Consider the following 20,792-nt stretch of genomic DNA (forward strand, 5'->3'; position numbering starts at 1 on the left):
TAAGCTTATGTTCTAACGTGGCGAAGCTTATCAACTGGTTTTATTAAAGTCCCTTTCTAATAACTAACTGTATATACACAGACGACTTGCTGACGAAGATGACGAGCTATCAGAGGTGCAACCGGACGCAGTACCTCCTGAAGTCAGGGAATGGTTGGCGTCAACCTTCACGAGGCAACTGGCGACATCCAAGAGAAAGTCTGATGAAAAGCCAAAGTTCCGATCCGTGGCTCATGCTATCCGAGCTGGGATATTCGTGGACAGGATTTACAGACGGGTGACGAGTACTGCACTTATGCAGTTCCCACAAGATGTCGTTCGAGTTTTAAAGGTAAGGGATATTGAAAAAGAATTGGATTATCTGCATCCAAGAAGTGGTTATTACAAACATGGGTCGGTGTTAAATTAATGAGATTTATGGCACAATACTGAAACGACATGTAAAAATGTAAGAGCATCTGAAGAGTTTCTGTTGCACTCCGTAATCTTTAAGGCGAAGCGTCTATGATTCGTTTCAGTATCCAGCTGTTAATTGTAAAAATATGTAATAATTAAGTTTTCTCTTTACTAAGTTGAATGTTTCATTTTCACATTGTTGCATTGCATGCACCTAACATGTGACTAAGTTACAAACATCGTAGTCAAATACTTTTTGTATCGTGGTATAAAAAATTGCATTACTAAAATGATTTTACAATCACGATTATTCAAATACAGTTTGATTTAAAGCTTCTATTAAATGAACGTTTTAGGAATAAAATCTCTAAATTCATTTACTATTGTAGCTTACGAATAATTCCAATTTCCTATATTAATGACGAATCATCAACGAATTGGAATAGTTCGTAACAAAGTATTCAATGAATACATCGTTAACGAATGATAGTATAAGCCGACGGTTATTGAACTATTCCGGTATGTACGGGAAGCATGTATACAATTCGAGCACACTCCAATTAGTACGAAATCAATAAAACTTAATAGTAATAGAATGTATAACTAAGTCCTGAATATATTGAATAAATACCTATCTATACGATGATAATAAAGCGTAAACACACACTTTGTTGCCTAAGATGTAAGCAATCACAGGATATTTTCGAATAACTCATTTTAATAAAAAGCCCTACACTTACGTCACGCTTTAGGCTATATATTTTCACGCCGTTAAACTTAAGGGTAAATATTTTGGATAAAAACCCTAATGTGCGAAAGAGACCATAAGTTGTTACCAACATCAAGGAAGCAAGGTTGCCATGGTTTGACATCATGTCATGTCATTTTGACATTTGGAATTGATAATTTGACAAATGTGAACAATAAAATGATTTTTTTACAATTAAATGCGAATGACGTCGCATGGGAACAGCTAGTAGAGTATAATTCTGTAGATAACAAAAGAAAATATATACTGATCTGGCATCACATAAGTTTGAAAGGGATAGCTAGATAGTGAACGGGTTTTATGAAATGTAATACTATGCCTGGTTCTCACTTGGCTGGACAGTTTTTCCAGGCGTCAGTTAGTGTTCACACTACGTCAGTCCAGTTACTAAGCGCTACTGTCTTACTGTACTGACCTAATGTAAACTGTGCATTAAGGATATAACCTTACTACGATTATAACTTTAATCCTTTTTATTATTCATAGAGCGTCTGAGATAATCGAGTGAGCACATCAATTTCGTTAAACACTCAAAATTAACGAACCTAAGCGAATTAATCTTCAAAGATAGCTAATTAACAGTTTTGGGCGTTGACATCTATAAAACTCGCTTATAGAGTTTTCGTTTGTTTCACGTTACACGTTTAAGTATTTAAACGTGTACCTAATTTGGTATTATTGATTTATTTAGATTATTGACTTGTGAAACTTTTATGTAAGAAAGTAAAATAAATATAAAAGTAAAGAGTTAACCAAAGATTAAAATATAAATTGTATAATTTTTGACAGCCCTATTCGTACTGTAAAATAAATTTAATCCATGAAATTTTAATCAAACTTATATTCTGCCTGTATCTTCTATTTTTATAAAATAACGAATTAATATAACTCATTTCGAATATTAAATGAGAATTCTTTATTCAAACTTTGAAGATTTATTTTTTTTATTCTCCAATTAATATTCTTCAAGTGGCTGTTAGCTGTGAGATGGTTAATTTAAAGCAAACTTTGACCCCTCGCTGTGACGTCATCGTAAACTTCGCCTCTACACTGTAGATTTAGTCCTAAGCAAACAAAATGAACTCAAGCATGTGTAAGCTTGTAAATGGACGACATTAAAAAGTTGATTATAAATAAAAAAAGTCTATATATTCCTATGCTTTAAGAGCGTCCTTTAAAGACTGGCAACTTAGTAATAGTTTCTATTGGATAAGATACGAAATATACAATAGCGGAAGTTTGAGAGTAGCTCCAGTGGTTGAGAAAATAATGAGTAAGACGTTAGAGTGGTATAGGCATGTAATGAGAAGGAAGAATCATATGTAACAAGACGGACGTTAGTTATAATAGATCTAAAAAGAGATGGATGGATTGCATGAAAGGTGACATGATCAAGAGGGGAGTGATGACTGAGATGACGGATGATAGAGTTATTTAGAGGTCGAAAGGGTGTAGGATAAATAAGGCAGGGGAGATGATAATGAACTTAGTAATAGTTAGTCAACTAATATTAGGAAATGAATTGCTCCTTTGCCAATTTCCTAAAAAAATGTAACTATCTACTACTCAGTCGGCAATAAACTAATAAACTTTTGTTTCAACCGTTCTCACTAATAATTCGAATCACTAAAATTATTTATTACGAAAAACTACAAAACAGCAATAAAATACCTTTCAAATACTTCTGCAATAAAGAATAACAAATATAATTCCATTCCTTTGATGTGTTTTAAAACATTTTATTCGTAAATGAGGAACTGACGCTTGTACTTACCTGTCCTTTGTCGCTTTGATAAAACTATCCACAGTATGAATATGTCAGGGAACCGACCTCACAATTTATTAACTAGTTTGCTTTTGAAAGCGGCCATTTTAATGTGAAAAGGCTGTGGCAAACAAAAAGTCGTTACACAGACTGTTAATGTGGTTAACCACTGAGCAAGATTTGTATAATCTGTAAAAACAAACCCAATAATTATACTCCAAATTATAAAAGCGAAAGTTTGGATGGATGAATAGAAAAAAAAATCAAATAAAAATAAAAACACTATTTATTGGCCAGAATAATAAAAAAAAACAAAACACATGAAACAAAATTTACAGAACTAATTAATAGAATAATAAAAAAGTAAAAAAAAACTCTTCTCGGCCAAAAGGAGAAGGCTTAGCTGAAGCGGCCTCCAGCTTGACACTGAAGGCCCTTCTAGTTTCCAGCCTCCCCTTAACTTTTATTGCATTGTTCAATTTATAAATGGAGCAGTCGAGATAGCACTCATGTATGTATGTGTCAGTGTGTGTGGATGGATGTTTGTTACTGTTTGGCGCAGATGTAGAACATAGTCTGGTAGAGCACAGGCTAGTGAGGTTATTTTTTTCAAATCCGCGCGGACAGTGTCGCGGTCAAAAACTAGTATTTTAAAAAGTAATTAAGCAAAGTTATTTTATAGTAACATCTTAACTATGTCCTATTATTTGCGTAATTACAATATTAGTGTGTAAGAATTACCACAAACGTTTTTTTACCTTTCAGCCTATTTACAGCATCTCTTTGCTAATTCACTCCTTTGTATTTTCCTACAAGGGCCTAATTAAAAATATCAAGCTTGTATAGCCTTTGTTTTATACACAGGTTATTGTCATAAAAATGTTATTAACTACTAGCTTTCATCCGCGACTTTGACCGCCTGAAATTTATAAAAAAACTAAAGTGAGTAGCCTATGTGTTCTTCCAAACAATCCTCTACATCTATACTAAATTTCATCGAAATCCGTTCAGCCGTTAGACTACAAACTGTAACAAACATCCATCCATCCATCTAAACATTTACATTTATAATATTAGTATGATATAATAGTATGATTATTGGGAGCAAGGCATAGACTACGGCAATGGTAGACTGTTTACCTACGAAGACATAAATACTGGCAAGTAAAATTATGTTGATATCTTTTTTTTTAACGTTTGTAACTTGCAAATGTTATAAGTAGTCACCCCCCGTTTTTAACGATATCTGGCTACTTTGTGACGAAATTATAGCAGCCGTTTATTTGGTTGTACGTTTATTTAATTCTTATTGTTCTTGTAGACTTTGGACGAGTGGTCGTTCGACGTGTTCGCGCTGCACGAGGCCTCTGTGGGCGCGCCAGTGAAATACCTTGGATACGAGCTGCTCAACCGATACGGAATGATACACAAGTTCAAGGTAGTGTAAACAGTTTTTGAAGTGTTTTAACATGGGTAAAGTATAGCTGACCCTACAGATAAGATTTGATAAGATAAGATGATTATGTCAGCTCGCTTCAACAATAAGACATGTCTTTTAAAGACCCAACCCCCAAATAGAAAACTTTTATTTTTTAACTAGCCGCTCCCATGTGGCTTCGTCCGCATAAAATTATGGAAATTTTATTTAATTGTTTACATTTGTCAAATTATCAATAGCAAACGTCAAAATGACATGACTTAACAAACCTTGACAATCTTGCTTCCTTGATGTTGGCAGCAACTTATGGTCTCTTTGCCACATTAGGGTTTTTATCCAAAATCTTTACCCCCTAAGTTTAATGGCGTGAAAATATATAGCCTAAAGCGTGATGTAAGTGTAGGGCTTTTTATTAAAAAAAGAATTATTCGAAAATATGCTGTAATTCTTGACATCTTAGGCAACAAAGAAGTGTGTGTTTACGCTTTATTATAATAGTATAGAGATATAGTATAGATAGTTAAAAATTAACTGTAACAGTGACATTATTCGAATACCGCCTATAGCGGCCTAATCTATAATTAAAAAAAACTAATACGTTTCAAAGGATTAATTAAAATTTTCATCACGTCTGTGTTGTTAGGTAAAAAGTTTGACTTATTTAAAGTTTCAAATAACTAAAGCTTAATGAATTTTCAGATATTCTAAACATTTTTTCAATTATAACAATTTTACAAAGTTATATATTTTAGATACGAAGAATTTATCAAATCCAATTATTAGTTTTACCAATAAAGAGATGAAGAGAAACTAAGAAAAATGTTTAAAAACCCTTCCACTATATTAATCGCAACACTAAAAGCCTTTGTTTCTGAACAAAGAGTAACGGCCTGTGTAAACCATATTCCCGTCTAACAAAATCAATGCAAAATAACAATACGCTCGTATCTAACTATGGGCATTGTTTGGATTGTTTCGAACTTCACATATGCCTGTAGAAGCTCACAATGTTCATGTAGAAAAATGTGCTGAGTAATTTTGCTCCAGAATTTCATATAAAAATAGTTTACTAGTTTATCTAAATTAAGTGGTAATCATTCAAATTTCTTTTCCATTTATTACACATTGTTACTCGCGACTTCGCCCCCGTGACATTAAAAAATATAACCTATGATACTCAATGATGCCGTAGCTTTTTAATGGTGAAAGAATTTTGTGTTATTTCTATACAAAAATACAAATCTTTCCTTTTTATAATATTTATATAGACAAGCGACCACCACCGCTACACACCATTAGAAATCCTTAAAATATCAGTATCTATCTACACTATTTAGAGAAATCTACATTAAGTATCTCTTAGTCGCTATTTAACGGATGGATGTGTGGCGTGACAAGATTGGATAAAGTTAAGAATGTGTACATTAGAGGAAGTTTGAAAGTAGCGCCAGTGGTGGAGAAATTGAGAAGCAAAAGGTTAGCGTGGTATGGACATGTTATGCGACGAAATGATGGGGACATAAACCAGAAAGTGTTGAGATTGAATGTGGATGGCTACAAAGGAAGAGGAAGACCGAAGAAAGTATGGATGGATTGTGTGAAAGAAGATATGCTTAAGAAAAGAGTGAATTTAGATATGACGGCTGATAGAGATGTATGGAAGAGCAGCACATACTGTGCCGACCCTCCATAAGGGATAAGGGCAAATGGATGATGAGTCGCTATTTAACGACACTGTCTTTTCAATAATTAAACGATTTAAAAAAAACATGAATAGAATACCGCCCAATGTTTATGGTACAGACAAGATAAAGATTCTATTGAATAGCAGGCATTGTTCCGGGATACAACGGTCTTGATCCTTGACAAAAGTTTTAGACAATCTATTATACCATTAATTATCTATACTAAATATTATAAAGAGGAATCATTTGTATTTTTGTATTTATTGATAATTTAAAAACTGTTAGCTCGATTTTATTCCTTTACCGTCAGAAACGTAATTTATCTGTGAACAACATAGGCTGTTTTTTGTTTTATTTCAACGCGGGCGAAGTTGCGAGCAACAGCTAGTATCTTATACTATAAATTGATAAACGTTTCATTTACTAAAGTTTCATAAAAAAGCATATTTAAAATTCGTTAAATATTTTTAAAACAACGTTACGTCGAAAGTAAACCTCCATTAGGAAATAAAATTCAAATGTAAACATAAATCAATGAGTAGTACTTTACGACCCAGCTTTATACGAAATCTTTGTATTTCTATTTTCAAAGCAACTGTTGAAATACTCTACTTTCTAGAAAACATCAAACATTGCGAAAAGTACATTTAAATGTACATTCGAATATAAAGTGGTCAAACTGACGTAAGGATTTATTTCCAAGATAAAGAAAAGATTTCGAACGCCGCAATAACTAAATTGTAAGAGATGTATCGTTTTAAAATTTCTATTGCTACATTATCATCATCACCAGCTCACTATAGGTCCCGACTGAGGGGCTCAGAGCCTGCCCACTGCTAGTTGGTTGACTTCACACATATCTTTGAACTTCTTCGCCGACATGTGCAGGTTGCATCACGATGTACTCCTTCGCCTTAAGAACGTCGGGAAACTATGTATATATGGAATTTGAACATAATTACTACATGCTGTGAAAAAACTAACTGCATTTGAAAACCTCTTTAAAAACTTTTGTGAGATTTTTAAAGAATGGTTTTCAAATCCTACTCACAAATGTAAAAGGTAGAAACTTTGTGTAATGATTACATGTTAGCATAAACCTGTAGAATCGTTTTCTTTGCAAATGCGAGTAACTTAAGCTTTGACTTTGTTAAAGTTTTCAACTCCTTAGAATCGTACAAAGTTCACGAGATATTCTGTGTGGAGTTATTCTAAATATCGTATTACACTGCCTTTGATGTGCTCACTAATCAACGTAATTTAAAAGCTTACGTATTTCCAAGAGGCATTAAATTAATCCAACTAAAAACTATCAATACTGATGTCTTTGATAAGTCGACATTAAAACGAGATTTTAATGAAATTCATACAATTGTTTGACCACGTCAAGTTGTTAATCGAGTTAGTTCATCTAAAACGCTATCTAGTATGGTAACTCACTGTCAAAATGTTTCATACAGGTGCAGTCAACGATTCTAGAGAATTTCCTCAGCCGGATAGAGGAGGGATACTGCAAGTTCCACAATCCTTACCACAACAACTTGCATGCGGCGGATGTAGCACAGACCGTGCATTACATGCTCTGCCAGACTGGACTTATGGTAAGGATTTCATTTATTTGGTTACAAAACTTTTCTTTGTGTGTGTCAACTCTAAAAGGTTTTTAACTCTCTCAGCTTAGTAAAATGAAAGATTCAGATAAGATAATATAATAAAACTTTACGTTATTAGCAACCTTAATTTAATAATTTTGTATGAAATAATAAAAGAACGCGGCGAAAAATAATTCGATTTCGCTATTCCCTTTGTATTTTTTATTGCGAAAATTTTAACAAGATATAATAACAGTTCGGCTTGCTAAAGTCCATAACATCGGATCTTAAGTCAATATTCTTTTAAGTAAAGAAGCAAAACCTCGATAAGTTTTGGCAATCTGCGCGACCCAGCATTACAAAGTTTGACATTGCGAATTTCATTTTATGGTAAAAAAAACATTAGCTGCGATCAAATTTTGATTTTCAATTCTAGATATTAATTTAATTTATCCATATCTCGTGTCATCGGTCTATTGAAAGCTTTTTATCTCATTTTATTTAAATAGGAGCTTTACTTAAACGTTTTCTACAATTTACTACATACTTTAACAGTCTTACTTATTGCATCTCCGAAAGTAAGTATTCCAAACGAGTATAAGCTTTATTTAAATAAATTTCAGAATTGCATACCACAATTTTTAAGTATTCTTTTTTCATGATTGAGTACTATCATCATCAACTTGCCCTTATCCCTTAAGGAGGGTCGGCACAGTCTGTGCTGCTCTTCCATACATCTCTATCAGTCGTCGTATCTGAATCCACTCCTTTCTTAAGCATTCATTCATTCATTTTTCATTATTGAGTACTATACAATTATATAAGTCCATTATTCCATGAACCTGTGATAATTTAGGTGCACTTATGCACACGCGGATCTACTCTTGAGTTCAAAAAGTTTACTGCCGCACCCAGACTCAATAAAAGTTACTTTAACAGATCCTTAGTGTGGCACAAACTTAATCTAAACTTATATCCTTTAAACGTATTTACAAGTGCGTAAGTCTGTACATTATCCCGCAATTAGTTCTAATGACTCTTGTGTTTAGAACTGGCTGTCCGATTTGGAGATATTCGCGACGCTAGTGGCAGCGATCGTACACGACTTCGAGCACACCGGCACGACCAACAACTTCCACGTGATGTCCGGCTCCGACACCGCGTTGCTCTACAACGACCGCGCTGTGCTCGAGAATCACCATATTAGTGCCGCCTTCAGGTAATTTACTATTTTAAAGTTCGCTGGATCACATGCCTCAAAGCAATAGTTGTCGACGAGTCAAGCTGCTATATTTGAATCCACGTTAACTTGGAATAAAAGAGTATTTTAGTAACGTACGTGTTAACACTGAAATCACAACAGTAGTAGGAATTTCAGTAACATTTGCGTGCCATTTGGAATTTTTCGTGCGTGTGAACTATCAAAGTCTAGATTCCTTGGATGATGAGCAAAGTAACGCAAAACAATAGTCTGAATTTTGATTATTCTACTCATGTAATTTTGAAATTATAATTAAACTTACTCTCTCTCTCTCTCTCTCTCTCTCTCTCTCTCTCTCTCTCTCTCTCTCTCTCTCTCTCTCTCTCTCTCAGTTACGTATCTCTCCGAATAATATTAAAGCTTACTAAATAACTGTAAGAACATTTCAAAACAATTTCGTTAGCTGTTGAACAATATTTTCATGAATGTCACATTTTATCAATAAATTGGTACAATCCATCTCATGAACAATAGTAAAATAGACTGCCACAAACATTTCTCAACTGAACAACACCCATCGAGAAAAGCGATTGCGATGAAAGACAGTAAATAACAAAAGGGCGAAAATCTGAATGGAATTTCTAAATTCTCGCGAACAAAAGAACGCGATACGTAGACTGAGAACTCGTTACAATAATACACAATTTCCCTAGGGTAGCAAATGTGCCATTTTTTCACACGTTCGTAACATCCTATCCCCATCTCAAGGCGTTAACCTCATTTAGTTCGGTGCAAAGAGAAATATATGCAATATTTCTCATAGTCACTTATAACTGGATGGTGGAAAGAAAATTCATATTATTAGTATTGAAATTTATAACGAATAACGTCATATTTAAAAAATAACTTACTGTGTTAATCTTACAGTATACATTAGATATCTTTTTTTGAGAATCGACGCAATTTCTTCCAATTTCCTGTGAAGAGTCTATCATGATTCTGCACCCCAATTCATCAATCAGGGCGACCTCGGTAAATTATTACGGGATCCGACATTATAATATAAATTGCGGCGCTCTAGTGCGCGTCGGCTCCTCGATGGAATAATTTAAGTGACGCAAATCACATGCGTATAAAAAAGGCTAAGTTTAAAACCCATCTTTACACTACACTGCTGCATTACATTTTTGTACCTGTCACATGAAGAGAATGTGAAAATGAACTTCCACTTTGACGTATCTATCATTCCTATGAAAATATTTTTTTGTTTCCAAACTGAGTACAATAGAGATCATTTTAAAATTACTCGGAGTTAATGAAGTTTAAATCTAGTTGATAAAGATATAAGAAAATCACACTTTAACTAGTTAGATTATCATAAATCTTGGTTCGAGAGTTGTGATGGATCGGTCTCGACTTTCGTAAAATTCGTCGCAAAGTTTACACCAAGTTGTTGATGAAAATGAACACTTTAATAGTCGCCTCCGGTCCTGGTGATTATTCAAAGTCATTTTAATTTATTGCGTAATTTATGAGACAATCTACAGCAGTTAGAATGTCAATGCATTTAGGGAAAGAACGAAATATCTTCTTCACATAACTTAAGCAAATTCTTTTTAACATTCCAGGCTAATGCGTGACGAGGAATGCAACATCCTCCAGAACTTATCGCGTGATGAGTTCCGCGAGTTCCGCACACTCGTCATCGACATGGTGTTGGCGACGGACATGTCGTTCCACTTCCAGCAGCTGAAGAACATGCGGTCGCTGCTCACACTCGCCGAACCCACGGTTGACAAATCTAAAGCCGTGTCCCTCGTGCTCCACTGCTGCGATATATCTCACCCAGCTAAGGTAATAACTTCAGTAAATTTAGTTAGGTAGGTACTTGCAAAAATGGACTTGAGGAATATCACAATCTGACTCGATTATTGAGGCGATGGTCTCATTGCCCCATGGAAAAAAGGAAACCAATAACCATTTACACAACAACTGATACACATCCGACTGTCAATACTATTTCAAATACTAAATACTATTTCGAATACTTGTCTAAAGAAAATGGTACTGCTTACAGAGATGGGATCTCCATCATCGGTGGACTATGAGCTTGTTGGACGAGTTCTTCCTGCAGGGAGACAAGGAACGGGAATTAGGACTGCCCTTCAGTCCCCTGTGCGATCGGAATAATACTCTCGTAGCAGAATCTCAAATTGGCTTCATTGAATTCATCGTGGAGCCCAGTATGGGCGTGTGTGCCGATATGTTGGAATGTATACTGGGACCGTTGCATTCTAACACAAAGAATACAGCAAATGCTAGCGGACAGGAGCCCATTAATGAGGAGAATACTGGTATTTTATGTTATTAAATTAATTGAGAATAAAAAAAACAAATGTGTCACTTTTGTTAACCTAGTTGTGGCATAATCTATTCACGAACTATAACCGAATTACAATTTTATTTCAGGTGCAGAAGGAAGCAATAAATTTAAAATAAGGAAACCGTGGGTGGCATGTCTAAGCGATAATAAGAAAATATGGAAGGAGCAAGCTGCTAAAGGTACATAGAATAAAAAGATTTTAACCAATTCCACAAACATTTGGTCTTTCGGCGTTTTAAAGGTCAAACTTACTTAACTATTAAAATTTTCAGATGCAGAAGCCCGAGCTAAGCTTGAAGAAGAGAACAGCGCAGAACAACCAGTGGCAACAGAAGAATAATATTTGGCCACATTTGTAAATAGTGTGAAAACATCGTGTTGTAACATGTTTCAATCACTCATGAAAAAGAACTAAAATATCATAGATATGCGTTTACACGCTTTGCATTTAAATTAAGTGAATACGATAATTCTTCATAAATAATGTTCGTATTAACAGTGTTGCAAACAGAAAATGTCTGAACATAATTGTGTTAACGCCTCCCTATATTTACTTAACTGTCTGACACTATTCATACAAAACTATATATACGAGTAATAATTAATGAATCGTTTAGATTTACGAACAGTTATTATTGCAATGTAAAATGTATCATGTAAATTATATTCTAACATATGTTGCCAGTTACTTTAAAGTATTTAAAACTATCGCTGACGTTTATATTATTAATTATAAATACAAAATTATTTAAACTATCGGTAGTTGAAACCCATAAAAGCAAATGTAGATAAATCGTGCACGCACAAATTCAAATAGCACAAAACCTGTACATTTATATGGAAGACATCGTAGTGAGGATTGGAATCGGCGACCCGCGTCCGCGGCGCTTCTAGTGTAAATCGTTAGATAAGTAAGTTACACTTAAGTTGGCTTTTCGTATGTTTTATGCCTAGTCTATAGTTATACATATAAATATATCATTAATTTATTTGTTCCCCTTAAGTTCCTAATCACAGATATTATTTTTAATATTATTAACTTAAGTAATTTGCAGTCATATCAAATAAAATACATCTTTGTAAGGCTGTTGATTTTCTCAGTTTTCAGTAGTTCATTTACCAATAGTATTTAATATAAATTATCAATTAATTAAATTTAAATAGATGCGGCTTATCTTGCAATAAATGTTTGTACTCAATGTAATTTGCAGTATCGATATAAATTAAAATAATCCATTAATAGTAGTAAAAATATAAAATTAAGTATCAAAATGTAATCTATAATAAAATTGCTGGTTATGGAGCAAAACATAAAAAAAAACTTAATATTTCTACAGCATTATATAACTGCACATATTTTCAATGGCATATTGTAATATTTATTATAAATGTATATTAGTGAAACTAGATTTAAAATTTAACCCATATAAAAATACGCTTATTAATTTTAATGTTTCCGATATAATTGGAGAATTCTGATATTCCCCGACCAAACTTTGTCTATGAAAAAATCAAATCATAGACAACTAGAGCATTGTACTTATGCTAAATTGCGTGAATAGGAACTCTTTTGATTATATACAAAATAGCTTAGTAAAACAAGTAGATATTTATCATTATATTATCTTTTCATGCTCAAAGCACCTAACAATATTTATTTCTACATCTATTGTATCAGACTGAACAGAAAAGGAATTTATGCAGGATTTTGGCCTGTAATAATCAAACCTTAGAGGACCCAGCATAAGTATACCGTCCTACACCTAGACTATCTTTTGGCTTGATAAAATATGTAAAAAAATTATATTCTTGTGACAAAAACCATTAATGGCCAAGTGTTTACCCACATGTGCCAAAATTTTCATCTGAAATTTACACTGGAAATAGAATAAACTCTTTTATAAGAGGCCTAGTTTTCAAGGAAGGTACGTGGGACCACTGTCTTTGAATATCAAAATCAAAAATCCATAATCATGCTAAATTTAGGTCCCTATCTGTTTTCAAGGGTGGTAAGGGTAGATTTATAATCCTGGTGACGCTTATTGTAGAAAAATTTACAATAGATCTTTGATATATTTATCCTCTGTGTAAGCAATAGATTTATTAATCTGTATATTGTGCATTTAGAATACTATGTAGTTGCAGTAATAATTTAAGCATAGTGTAATCATAAATACGTAGTTTATTGATGCAGTTTAATTGGGGATATAGCTTTATAAATATATAGACTAGCTTAATCTATAAAAAAATCTAACCAAAACATCATTTTTGTGGAATTAAAACAACAAACAGAACCTTTAGATGCAATTTGTCTATGGCTCTAGTATCTGGCAATATTAAAAGTGTTACCAACATTAAAAATAAAAGAGGCATGAAAACCATATTAGATATTTTAAATTATTTCCTGCAAATGGCAGCAGCATCAATGAAAATAATTTAGTAAAGTACTAATACTAAATAATTTAGTAGTAAATAGTAAATATTAAAATGTAGATTTCCAAAACCTATAATTGTACATTCCTGAATGGATATTAAATGCATTTATGTGAAAGCTTGTTCCCTATTTTACTGAAAAGCATAATAAAATAAATAAGGAGTATATATGCAATATAGGTTTTCAATTGTACATAGGTAATATCTTAACATTCCAAAATATATTTAGTTACTAAATGATTGCTTATAGAGGGTCGTTGTTTTACGCAATAAAACAGAATGCTATAAACTATTTTTAAATTTTACATCTTAATAAGTAACCAATATGTCTAATAGTTGTAAAATTGATCTTTTTATGAAACCTCTATATAAATTCAGTATATATTTTGACAAATAGAAAACTTTTTTATTATTTTATTAACATGTCCTTCAACATAATAATAATTTAAGCTTCATTGTAAAGACTAGATTGAAATATATTTTGCATTTCTTCTGTAAATTTGGTCATTATTTCTAAAATATGTAATTTGTATGTGAAATGTCATTTCTATCCACTATTTATTCTTTTTCTAATTGTAAATAATTAGATGTCACACTCTTAAGAAATATTTAAATTATGTATAAAATGAAATAAAGATCTTTCGTAGAAAATAATTGTGTATTTTTTATTTCATCCTGTAACATTCTTCTTGTTAGCAATATTAAACATATCATGAGTGGAATTATACACTTTATAAAAATGAAAATACATGTCTTCAAACAACATTTGCAGTTTATTTTCTGTATTAAGTATTTTTTTTTACTTTCAAAGCAATTGCAAAAAAGGCTATTCTTAATATTTCCTAGATATCTATACAATTATTGTCTTAAGCAAAATATTGTGCTCGATAAAGAAGTAATCTGTTTAAAAAATACATAAATATTAATGTAAAAAATAAACATTGTCTATTTTACAAAAAAAAACTTATACGTGAAAATATCACCATTATTAAACTTATTCTAACTGACAATTACTTAATTTCTTGCCTAAATGCATTGATGATGCTTGAAGTTACAAAATATTTTTTACAGATATAGCTTAGCTTAAAATATACTTATGAGTTTTACCGAATATATCAATTTGCACAAGAAGTCCTCTAACATCAGTTTTTAAACGACTACATGTAATAGTGCCTTTAATAATATCACCCTTCTTCACTTCCTTACAATCCTTGAAATAAAACAAAGTTTGCTTCCAATGGGTCGGTGTAACCTGAGGACCAGTTGAAAAACTTACCGCAGTTGGTAAATTAAAGAATGTATCGAAATAACCAACAAGGGACGTTATAAAACCATCCCGTGTGATACAAAGTTCAAAAGGAGACGTAAAATCAACTACTTTTACATTACAAGTATTTATATCTATTTCTTTTACAACACAGGGTTCGGAAATTATATTCTTTGAATCCACGACTTCAACACTCGCTTCTCTAATCACTTCTGATTTCATACAATTCATTTTAAATCCATATACATCAGACCAGAAATTAATTAGTTTTTTATGTGTGTCTATATCTCCATTCGCAACTAAGCTTATGTTGCATTGATTTGGTAATAATACACCCCCAGGGTTGAGATAATTGTTTCTAGCATATATAACACTGTCTAACATCCCTTCAAAAAGCAAGAAGTAACCCATCCACTCCGAAACAATAATATCAACTTTTTCATCCAACTTTGTATCTTCAAGCCTACCTTTTATAGTTTTAATTTCATTTGTTAAATTATTTTCTGTAATTATATCTATAGCATGATAAATTATTTCAGATTGGTCTAATGCATATACTTTTTTAGAACCTGCGGTGGCACAAAACATTGACAAAATGCCCGTCCCACATCCTAAATCCAAGACAGTTTTGTCTTTAAATGTTTCTTTATTAAATAATATTGCATTTTTATAACTTTCAGTCCGTACTTTGTCAGAGAGCATGTCATAGTGAATACCAAAATGAGCATAACTACTAAAGTACCCTTCGTCACATTCTAACGGTACTTTGGAGACACAATCTACTGTTACACTTTCATTGGCAACAGAATTTGTATTTCCTTCAACAATATTTTTCATTGAACTTTGCATCTTATTCATATCTTCTCTTGCCATCTGCAGATGTGTTTGTGATTCTTTTAGCTGTTCCGAAAGTGATTGTATCGTCCTTTGTAATTCGAGAAAATGAGCTTGTGATAACGTAACTAAGCCATTCTCAACATTAGCATGGTAAGATTGTGGTGAACTGGTATTCTCTGCCAATGAATCAAAGTCATACATCAACCATTCATCATTGTCAACAGGTTTTAAATACTTATCGTCATTCCACAGAGCCGTTGCTGAATCCATTATAGCTTCAGATGTTGCTTTGTGTGTTTTAATGTAGTTCACCAATTTTATATATGAATAGCAATCCATATGATGTTTAGATTTGAGAATGCTTAAGTTAAAATTATGGCTTTTCTCACAATGTACGATACCTTCTTCAATTGTAGGCAATGCGGTTGTACAAAACAAACAGGTAATTGTAGAATTGCTGGTTTCCATTTCTTGCCAATCCTCTTCGTCGTATTGATCTTCATCGCTACTAAGATCTGGTACGTCCGACATGTTAAATTAGAGCTGTTCAGTTACGATTTTACTTTTTGGAAAATTATATACTCACTGTGAAATAAAACACACTTTTAATAACCATGTGGTTAATCAATATGACATGACATGATCAGATGACAATGACACTGTCAAATCGTGACACTGACAGATTCGAATGCCCTATCATTGAGTAAAACATTTAGGTATAGAATGGTAAAGTTAATTTAAGTCGTTATAATCCTCGTTTTAAATATTAAATTATAAACGCACATCACAATCCACGTAATTACATTATTTTACGATAATTATTATAGTCCTTAAAACACTATTGTGAGGGTAACATTGGATATAGTGACATTGTGCGATAATTAGGTTTCTATAGTTACGAAAATCATAACAAAACAAGAATTGTAATTTGGATTGTTCAATTTTATTGTTCTTAAGTACTGCGAAAATGCGATTAAAAGTCTCTACGATTAAGAAGCCTAGTCACGACGGAGCAGTCATATGCGTTAGTTGGAATAATACTGAAGATGTTTTCTCATGCGGGTAAATGTCGAAAGTTTTATCAGACTTTCTGAAAAATAATCTTACCATGGGATTCTACTATGAAAAGTAGATTTTCATGAAAAGAAGACAATGAATCAAATTAATATTAAAACATTTTTTCTTATCAAATTTCAGCGATGATCACAAACTAATAAAATGGAACCTAGCAACAAATGAATGCATGACCGTTGCAACATTTCCCGATGATTTATATCCAACTGGACTCCACCTATTTCCAAAAATAAGCAGTAGCGGGAAAAAGACGCAAACTGACTTCATATTGATAGCATCTACTGATGGCAAGTGAGTAGAAACTATTTATTACATACAAGGATTAGAAATATGTTTTGCTAAATAATAATCGTAACTATAATAATATGTTAAATTAAATAAAAAAAATTATAAACAGATTTCACATAGTCAATTACAATGGCCGCATTGAGAAGACCGTTAATGCGCATCAAGGAGCTTGTCTAGTCGCACTTTGGAGTCCTAATGCCGATGGAATTTTAACAGGTATCATTGTTCGTTCATATCATAGAAAACTCTATTTTTGTATGAGATGACTTTTCATCCAAAATATGTTTTATTTTGGTCCTGAAACTCACGCAGTACTGAATATCAATGTAAACAACGCAATATCCATGTCCAGTATTTAATTTTTCAGCTGGAGAAGATGGATGTGTCAAGATATGGTCATGCAGCGGTCTTCTCAGGTCGACTGTAGTCGAATCAGATGTGTCTTGCTATATGGCTGCTTGGAGCCCTGATAGTAATGCTATCTTGTATACTAAAAGGCACCATTTAGTCATTCATCCATTACAAGCCAAGACTAAAATAACTAAGGTAATGGTTTTATGCATATACAAACTATTGTTTTACACGCATATGTACGCTCAAAAGACGTACTGGTGTCGCTAATTTTATAATTGAATGATCTATGTTAAGCACGCCGATTCCAGAGTGTTCATTACATTTTCATTAATTTTAATGTTTTTAATATTCCAGTGGTGGGCACACGAGTCATTAATTTTATCCGTCGGTTGGAATGCAAGTAATAATTTAATTGTCTCCGGTGATGAAGATGGCTACATTAAGGTTAACTATGTCAAGCCTATATTTCCTTTTTTTTTGAAGGTACTCCTAATAATTGTTTTAATTGTAGGTTTGGGATACATTTCAACAGTTAATATTTTCGACAAAGGAGTTTGTACATCCATGTACTGCAATCAGCTGGTCGCCGCATGGTGATTTGTTCGTCGCTGGCAGCTTTAATAAATTATCACTTCATAGTGATGATGGCGTACGTTATATTATGTAAATTATAATGAATCAATCTCTCACTTTTAAAATTAATTCACATTTTTTAAATTTCAAGTGGCCGAACTCTTCTTTAGACTTGGATGTTGGCAGTGTGTACTCTGTAGCGTGGTCACCCGACGGTACGCAACTAGCGGCAGCTTGCGCCGATGGTCATGTTATATTCGCACACATTATTGATAGGTACGCATCTTATTTGCATTACTCCTATAGTGTTTTTAAGTTGCTAATTTATTAAAACATAATTAAGATTCCTTTTCGAGTTAAATTCTTTTGCAGCTTTTAATGTTTTGCTTCTACCAACTTAGCCGACATTGATAACGGTGAACATATTAATCTGTTCAATATCTACTTCTTTTAATAGGACTTACAACTGGAAGAATTTTAGTTGTACGCAAATCGGACGTAAAGTAATAGCGATTAAAGATATAACAACCGATGAAAGTGACCAACTTGATTATCCGGATAGTGTCGTGCAAATTGCGCTCGGTTTCGACCATTTAACAGTGGCTACGATAAAGCAGTGCTTTATACACAAGTTGACTTCGTGGAATACTCCAGTGACGTTTGACGTTAAGGACGGCGCTGTCAGTATGATTCTTTTGGCCTCGAGGTAATGGACAATTTACTAAAATGACTTTTCTCCCACATCCTTTACAAAGCTTAACTTTCTTTCTTTTTAGTTTTGTGTATGAACAAGTTTATATCGAGGGTAATTATAAAAATTCAATTTGCAGATGTATGTGTATAGTCGACCGTGGCCGTGTGTCAGTGTACAGCTACACAGGTCGCTTACTAGCTAGTCCTCAAATCAGTTCGCACTCAGAGTCGCGCGGACGAACTTCGATATCTCTAGGGCCTGATACACTGGCTTTCATCGACCACACTAATCCCACTTGTAAGTCGTAACGATTTTTATAATTCACTTAACTTGAGGACTAGCTCTAAATTTGTTGAAAACTTTTTAATAGAACTGATATAATAAAGTTTTCTTTCAGTGGTCCATGTATATGATTTGCCGACCGCGACGTATTCAATAAGTCGTGGGGCTGGGGATAACAATATGACCAAGATAAAACACCACACAACTGTATGCAACGTCGCATTGAGTCAGACAGGACCCATCAACGAGCGTCAGATAGCACTGGTAGATAAAAGGCGTGATTTGCTAGTTGCAACTGTGAAGGACCCGAAACAAAAACTCTTGGTGCTATGTAAGTATTTATGAACAAGAAAATGATAATTTTACGCCTCGTGACATTCACATAAGAGGATGTGATCATTCCACTGAGGTGAATCTAAGTAATGTTTAAGTCACTAAATTATCATTTTTCACAGCACGAGCAGTGCTTAGCATTATGTGGAGTACAGAATCTGAATTGTTAGTTGGCTTAAAGAAAGAATCGATAGTATGTTGGGCTTATCAGAAAAACAACACTCGTCCGGAACTTACTACAACTGTAATTTCGATACCAACAAGGTAATATCTTATTTAGACACTAGCTGTTCCCGTGTGGCTTTATCCGCATGAAATTATAAAAAACTTTATTTTATTGTTTACATCTGTCTAATTTTTAATTGTAAATATCAAAATTACCGTTACCATAATAACCTTGCTTCCTTAATGTTGGCACCTTGTAGTTTATGGTCCCTTTCGCACATTTTTCCAATTTATTTACCCCTAAGACAAAGTATGGAAATATATAGCCTAAAGCGTATCTTAAGTGTATGTCTTTTTATTAATGAAACAATTATTCAAAAATATAATGTGATTGCTGACATCCTATACCACGAAGCAGTGTGTGTTTACGCTTTATTATATTACAATAGTATAGTATAATATAGATTAATCACAATAAAAGGTTTGGGACACAAATAATTTATTAAAACGCTTTTAAATTTGCGCAGTAACATGGGTTATAACCCTAGCATACAATGCGTAGAAAATGGAGTTGCGAGTGTTTATCGCGGGAAAGGATCAACCGTCGTGCACATATCGCTGGGCGTCATACATATCGAGATGGTACTTAAATATGTCGCTTCCAACATGTGGAGTGAAGCCCTACAAGTGAGTTAAATAAGAAATCGCTTTCTCGGTTTTAAATCATAACCACTAGATGTCCACTATGTCCCCTTTATACATAAACGGTTATTTAATACTAAATTAATTCTTTGCCTTACATATAGCTCTGTCGTACGTTAAAAGACATCAAGCTCTGGGGATGTCTAGCAGAATTGGCTTTAGAAAAAAATCAGTTGGATATAGCTGAGGAAGCTTTTGAAGAAGTTCATCAATACGCTGAGGTGTTTCGGATACAACATTTAAGTAAGAAATTAATTAAGTAACAGTAGTTTAATTGTCTTCTTTTTTTTGTTAATTTAAATACAATGTAATTTCTGTTTCAGAAAATATAAGAAACAGTAGTGGAAATACAAATGGATAAAAGAGGATCGTTATGTCAGAAATTAAATAAATGAATAAAGTCGATTGCTAGTTTCATTAATAACACTCATTTTGAAAAGATAAACTTCGTACGACAAACCAGGAATCTCCATTTTTGATATATTTTATACTGCATTTTATTTTTCCTTTTAATATAAAAGAAATAAGTTCTTATAAAAAAAAACGAAAATGTTTGATTCG

The 20,792-nt window shown here is 33.1% G+C and overlaps 3 protein-coding genes across 3 annotated transcripts in view; 2 read left to right on the top strand and 1 right to left on the bottom strand.

The window, feature by feature from the left end:
* LOC106101389 (calcium/calmodulin-dependent 3',5'-cyclic nucleotide phosphodiesterase 1A) overlaps window positions 1-12,278 on the top strand; it is a 93,638-nt gene extending 81,360 nt beyond the window's left edge. Inside the window, exons 5-12 of the mRNA XM_013280613.1 lie at window positions 82-331; window positions 4,252-4,368; window positions 7,514-7,654; window positions 8,695-8,864; window positions 10,475-10,700; window positions 10,924-11,200; window positions 11,316-11,408; window positions 11,502-12,278. Of these exons, the coding sequence (XP_013136067.1) occupies window positions 82-331; window positions 4,252-4,368; window positions 7,514-7,654; window positions 8,695-8,864; window positions 10,475-10,700; window positions 10,924-11,200; window positions 11,316-11,408; window positions 11,502-11,569 (1,342 nt within the window). The 3' untranslated portion in view covers window positions 11,570-12,278. The remainder of the gene's footprint in view (window positions 1-81; window positions 332-4,251; window positions 4,369-7,513; window positions 7,655-8,694; window positions 8,865-10,474; window positions 10,701-10,923; window positions 11,201-11,315; window positions 11,409-11,501) is intronic.
* Window positions 12,279-14,301: 2,023 nt separating this feature from the next.
* LOC106101307 (protein arginine N-methyltransferase 1) lies at window positions 14,302-16,409 on the bottom strand. The gene has a single exon (XM_013280484.1). It carries the CDS (start codon window positions 16,295-16,297, stop codon window positions 14,741-14,743), a length of 1,557 nt encoding a protein of 518 aa, XP_013135938.1. The 5' UTR covers window positions 16,298-16,409; the 3' UTR covers window positions 14,302-14,740.
* Window positions 16,410-16,670: 261 nt separating this feature from the next.
* Window positions 16,671-20,636, top strand: LOC106101329 (intraflagellar transport protein 80 homolog). The gene is made up of 14 exons (XM_013280509.1): window positions 16,671-16,828; window positions 16,964-17,131; window positions 17,238-17,344; window positions 17,496-17,674; window positions 17,837-17,926; window positions 17,994-18,131; window positions 18,207-18,331; window positions 18,513-18,761; window positions 18,886-19,046; window positions 19,147-19,362; window positions 19,487-19,628; window positions 20,057-20,216; window positions 20,336-20,474; window positions 20,555-20,636. The coding sequence occupies exons 1-14, from the start codon at window positions 16,734-16,736 to the stop codon at window positions 20,590-20,592; spliced, it is 2,007 nt and encodes a 668-aa protein (XP_013135963.1). The 5' UTR covers window positions 16,671-16,733; the 3' UTR covers window positions 20,593-20,636.
* The last annotated feature ends 156 nt before the right edge of the window (window positions 20,637-20,792 follow it).

Source organism: Papilio polytes, unplaced genomic scaffold, assembly GCF_000836215.1.
Source record: "Papilio polytes unplaced genomic scaffold, Ppol_1.0 DF823991.1, whole genome shotgun sequence".
NCBI lineage: Eukaryota > Metazoa > Arthropoda > Insecta > Lepidoptera > Papilionidae > Papilio > Papilio polytes.

Excerpts from the sequence above, each read along its gene's own strand:
- LOC106101307 (XM_013280484.1), bottom strand. The coding sequence starts at position 16,297 with ATGTCGGACGTACCAGATCTTAGTAGCGATGAAGATCAATACGACGAA.
- LOC106101329 (XM_013280509.1), top strand. The coding sequence starts at position 16,734 with ATGCGATTAAAAGTCTCTACGATTAAGAAGCCTAGTCACGACGGAGCA. Across the intron at positions 17,345-17,495 it reads TGCCGATGGAATTTTAACAG|CTGGAGAAGATGGATGTGTC; the intron begins GTATCATTGTTC and ends TTAATTTTTCAG. Across the intron at positions 20,475-20,554 it reads GTTTCGGATACAACATTTAA|AAAATATAAGAAACAGTAGT; the intron begins GTAAGAAATTAA and ends TTTCTGTTTCAG.